This window comes from Carlito syrichta, unplaced genomic scaffold (genome assembly GCF_000164805.1).
Source record: "Carlito syrichta isolate Samal-C Ts95f unplaced genomic scaffold, Tarsius_syrichta-2.0.1 Scaffold314337, whole genome shotgun sequence".
NCBI lineage: Eukaryota > Metazoa > Chordata > Mammalia > Primates > Tarsiidae > Carlito > Carlito syrichta.
In genome coordinates, this window is record NW_007258433.1 from 49,834 (window position 1) to 53,213 (window position 3,380).

General features: G+C 47.0%; 1 protein-coding gene across 1 annotated transcript; it reads right to left on the bottom strand.

Annotated features, from left to right (window-relative positions):
* Positions 1–2,132: 2,132 nt before the first annotated feature.
* On the bottom strand, positions 2,133–3,179 carry MC5R (melanocortin 5 receptor). Its single transcript, XM_008071469.1, has one exon. It carries the CDS (start codon positions 3,108–3,110, stop codon positions 2,133–2,135), a length of 978 nt encoding a protein of 325 aa, XP_008069660.1. The 5' UTR covers positions 3,111–3,179.
* Between the last annotated feature and the right edge of the window lie 201 nt (positions 3,180–3,380).

The window sequence follows — 3,380 nt, forward strand, 5'->3', positions numbered from 1 at the left end:
CCGAAGAGTCAATGCATATTTGTTGAGCAACAATGGCTAACATTGATTGTCTACTCCATTCCAGAAACTGCTATAGGACAACAGGGACACTAAGAACAGGGCAGAGGAGAGGTCAGCTCTCTCAGAACCCAGATTCCTGAGAGATATCCCATGGAAACACTGTACTGTCGCTCCCCATGGTAATTATACAGAGATTATGTATTGCTCATCCACGGATACACACATGAATTTTCAGCAAAAAAAGGAACAGGAAACATTTGAAAAGATAGCTGTCCCTTCAAAACTCAGTTGCCAACAACCTGCTAATTTGCCAACTTTCAAAAGACTTGGATCTCTTACACACTTTCCTGTTCATGCCAGCACTGTTTTTTTCTGGACTCCACAGTCCCAATGGTAGAAGTCATGTCTGTAAGTTATTGATGTGACTCCACCCAGGAAATCCCTCTGCCCTGATAGGCTTCAACAAGAAGGGTCACTTCTGTACCAGATGCTCATTGTTATGTTACCCAACGATCTTCTGCTTAATTTTATTTTTTTTCCATTGGGAGGAGTCTAGATGGGAATGTCCAAAACAAAAGAGGAAATATTCATATCAAAAAGTTATTAAAAGAATAGACCAATCATTGCTTTGTTAAGCACTAGCCAGGCCATGTATTCTTTGTACTGTGGATGCCGTGTTTTCTTAGCTTTGGCCCCCTCCCCTACCTTGGGAAGGTGAATCTCCTCTCTCTTTCTCTCTCTTTTTCTAATTTACTTTCTAAATAAACTATACTTTCCAATCTAAAAAAAGAGGTCAATCCCTTTGGGTCCCCTCCCATTGGAGCTTTTTCTGTCCTCTCAATAAATCCTTTAAAAAAAAAAAGAATAAACCATGAGCTATAAGGGCACAAATTTCACTTCAGATAAGAACCACACAGCTGCCCTAGGGCAAAACAGACCTCCCTGTGTCCAGGCCACCGCTCTGACATCTGGCCCCTGTGTCCTCCCCTAGTATTGAACCCATCTGAATCATTGCTTTAAAATAAAAAGCAAGCCTTTACGGCACTTTACAAATTTACAAGAAGTTCTTATATTCTCTTTTTCAGTTCTCATGGCCATCCTGTGAGGCCAGCCCAGATGTGGAACCTGAAATGAGATGATTAAGGCCACACAGCAGTGAATGGCAGAATTAGGACCTGAACTTGAACTTCTTCATTCCGTTCTAGGCTGGAGAAGACGTGGCTCCATGGGTAACAGGTTGGGTCCCTGACCTTTGCTGGCTGCTACAGTCAGACTGACACACAGCCAAGTATGCATGACAGGTTTTCAGACTCCTAGGCAGACCCGTTATGAGCTAGTCCAAGTGAGCTTGGCTATGGCTGTGTACTGCATGCAGCACAGGACTGCCTTGAGCACCTGACATGTCCCCAGACACTCCTTTGGAAACCCTGGACTGAGTCTGAATAAAACAGCAAGAATGAACCACAGAGACTTCTACCACACATGAGGCAAGGTCTGTCGCATAAAGTTTTATGTCTGGGTAAGTGCAACACCATAACTGACAGAAGTGTGCTTAAGGAAACTCCACCCTCAACTATGAACACAAGCTACAAACCAAAAGGTCAGGAAAGAAGAACAAATGGACGGGAAATTTCAGATGGAAAGAATCTGACCACTCAATTCTTCCCCGAAAAGCAAGCATAACTCATAGGTGCATCAAGCAGGATACAGCCCTACTTCTGGGGAGAAAAAGCTATCATACCTGATGTTGATATTCACAACTTTTCTTTCAGTAACAGTCAGTCCTTCGCCATGCTAAGACTCGCATACTGGATGTTGTACAGTCCCTGAGTACACACTTGCCAGACAGAGAATGAGTGGGTCCTCGAGACAGGGGTAGGAGCAGTAGAAACAGTCGAACAAGAAAGGACAGTGAGAAATTGTCACAGGCCATTGCCAGAATGGATAAGCAACATGTGCATGATGGACACAATAGTCACCAGGATCTCAACAGGGTAGGAAGCTGAGGCCCAAGTCTGAGCCAGGCGGGGAAAAAGGGCGGTGCACACTTTTGGTTACGAACGATCTCATTTTGGCCACAGCTCACCGGTTTTGCCAGGAGAAAAGAGGGTGACAGACAGGGGCACTTGAGTTTAACATCTGCTTCGGAACGTGCGGGTTATTCTGAAGCCATGGCAACAAACAATCTCTCTAAAGGTCTTCCGCATCTCTTGGCTGCGGAAGGCATATATAAGAGGGTCGATCACAGAATTACACATGATCAGTATGAGGTACATATTGAAGTGAGACATAAAGCAAGAGCAATAGAGGTTCTGAGGGCAAGAGATCATTAAAATGAGGTGGAGGAAGAACGGGGCCCAGCAGACAATGAACACTCCCAGCAGCATGGTGAGGGTGGCGGCGCCCTTCACGCCGGCCCTCTGCTGCACGGAACCGGACCCAGGCAGAGCTGCAATGCGCTGGACGTGGGTGCGTGCCAGGAGGAACATGTGTATATACAGAGACGCCATGAGGAAGAGCATGGTGAAGAACATGGAGATGAGGCAGATGACGACGTAAGTGGATTCGTAATAGATGATGAACACGACGCCGCAGCCGGTGCAAAAGGCCCAGATGCAGGCAATGGCCACCCCGGAGCGCCTCACGGTCATAATGTGGTGGTAGCGCAGGGCGTAGAAGATGGTGATGTACCTGTCCACCGCGATGGCCAGCAAGCTGCACATGGAAGCCACCACAGAGATGCAGATCATGGAGTCAAAGGCATTGTCAATGTGACGCACAAAAGCGTCGGCGATCACCAGGTGCTTGTTGTTGATTAAGTGTATGGTGATAGTCTCCCAGGCATTGGACATGCTCACCAGCATGTCGGCCACTGCCAGGCTGCACACGAAGAAGTACATGGGAGAGTGCAAGTTCTTGTTCTTCACGATGGCCCCTATGACCAAGACGTTCTCCAAGAGGCTGATGAGACCCAGAATCAGAAATACCTCCGCAGCAATGCCCATGTCTTCGCATGGCGAAGATTTGTTCTTGGCACTGGGTCCTGAAAGGTTGCCTTCTGTGGCGCTCAGGTTGAGATCCAAGAAATGCAGGTGAGATGGGAAACTCATTGCTGGAGAAAAAGTCCTCTTCTTGGCATAGAATGTGCTGTAAGACAGGTTTTTAATTCATGATCCAGAGAGGTTAACGGTCAACCAAAGAAATACGGCAGCATGCCCAAGGCGAGTACAACCTAAAAAAAAGTGGGGGCGGAGGGGGGGAATGAATGAACACAGTGCATCAGGGAAGTGAATGAGGCTTGTCCATTCTGATTTGTATCCCTGATCCCTGGAATAGGGTCCCTCTGACGCCTAGGCTTAGATTTTTCACCAGCCTCTTTG

Bases quoted from the DNA above. Each gene is read 5' to 3' on its own strand.
- MC5R (XM_008071469.1), bottom strand. From the start codon at position 3,110: ATGAGTTTCCCATCTCACCTGCATTTCTTGGATCTCAACCTGAGCGCC.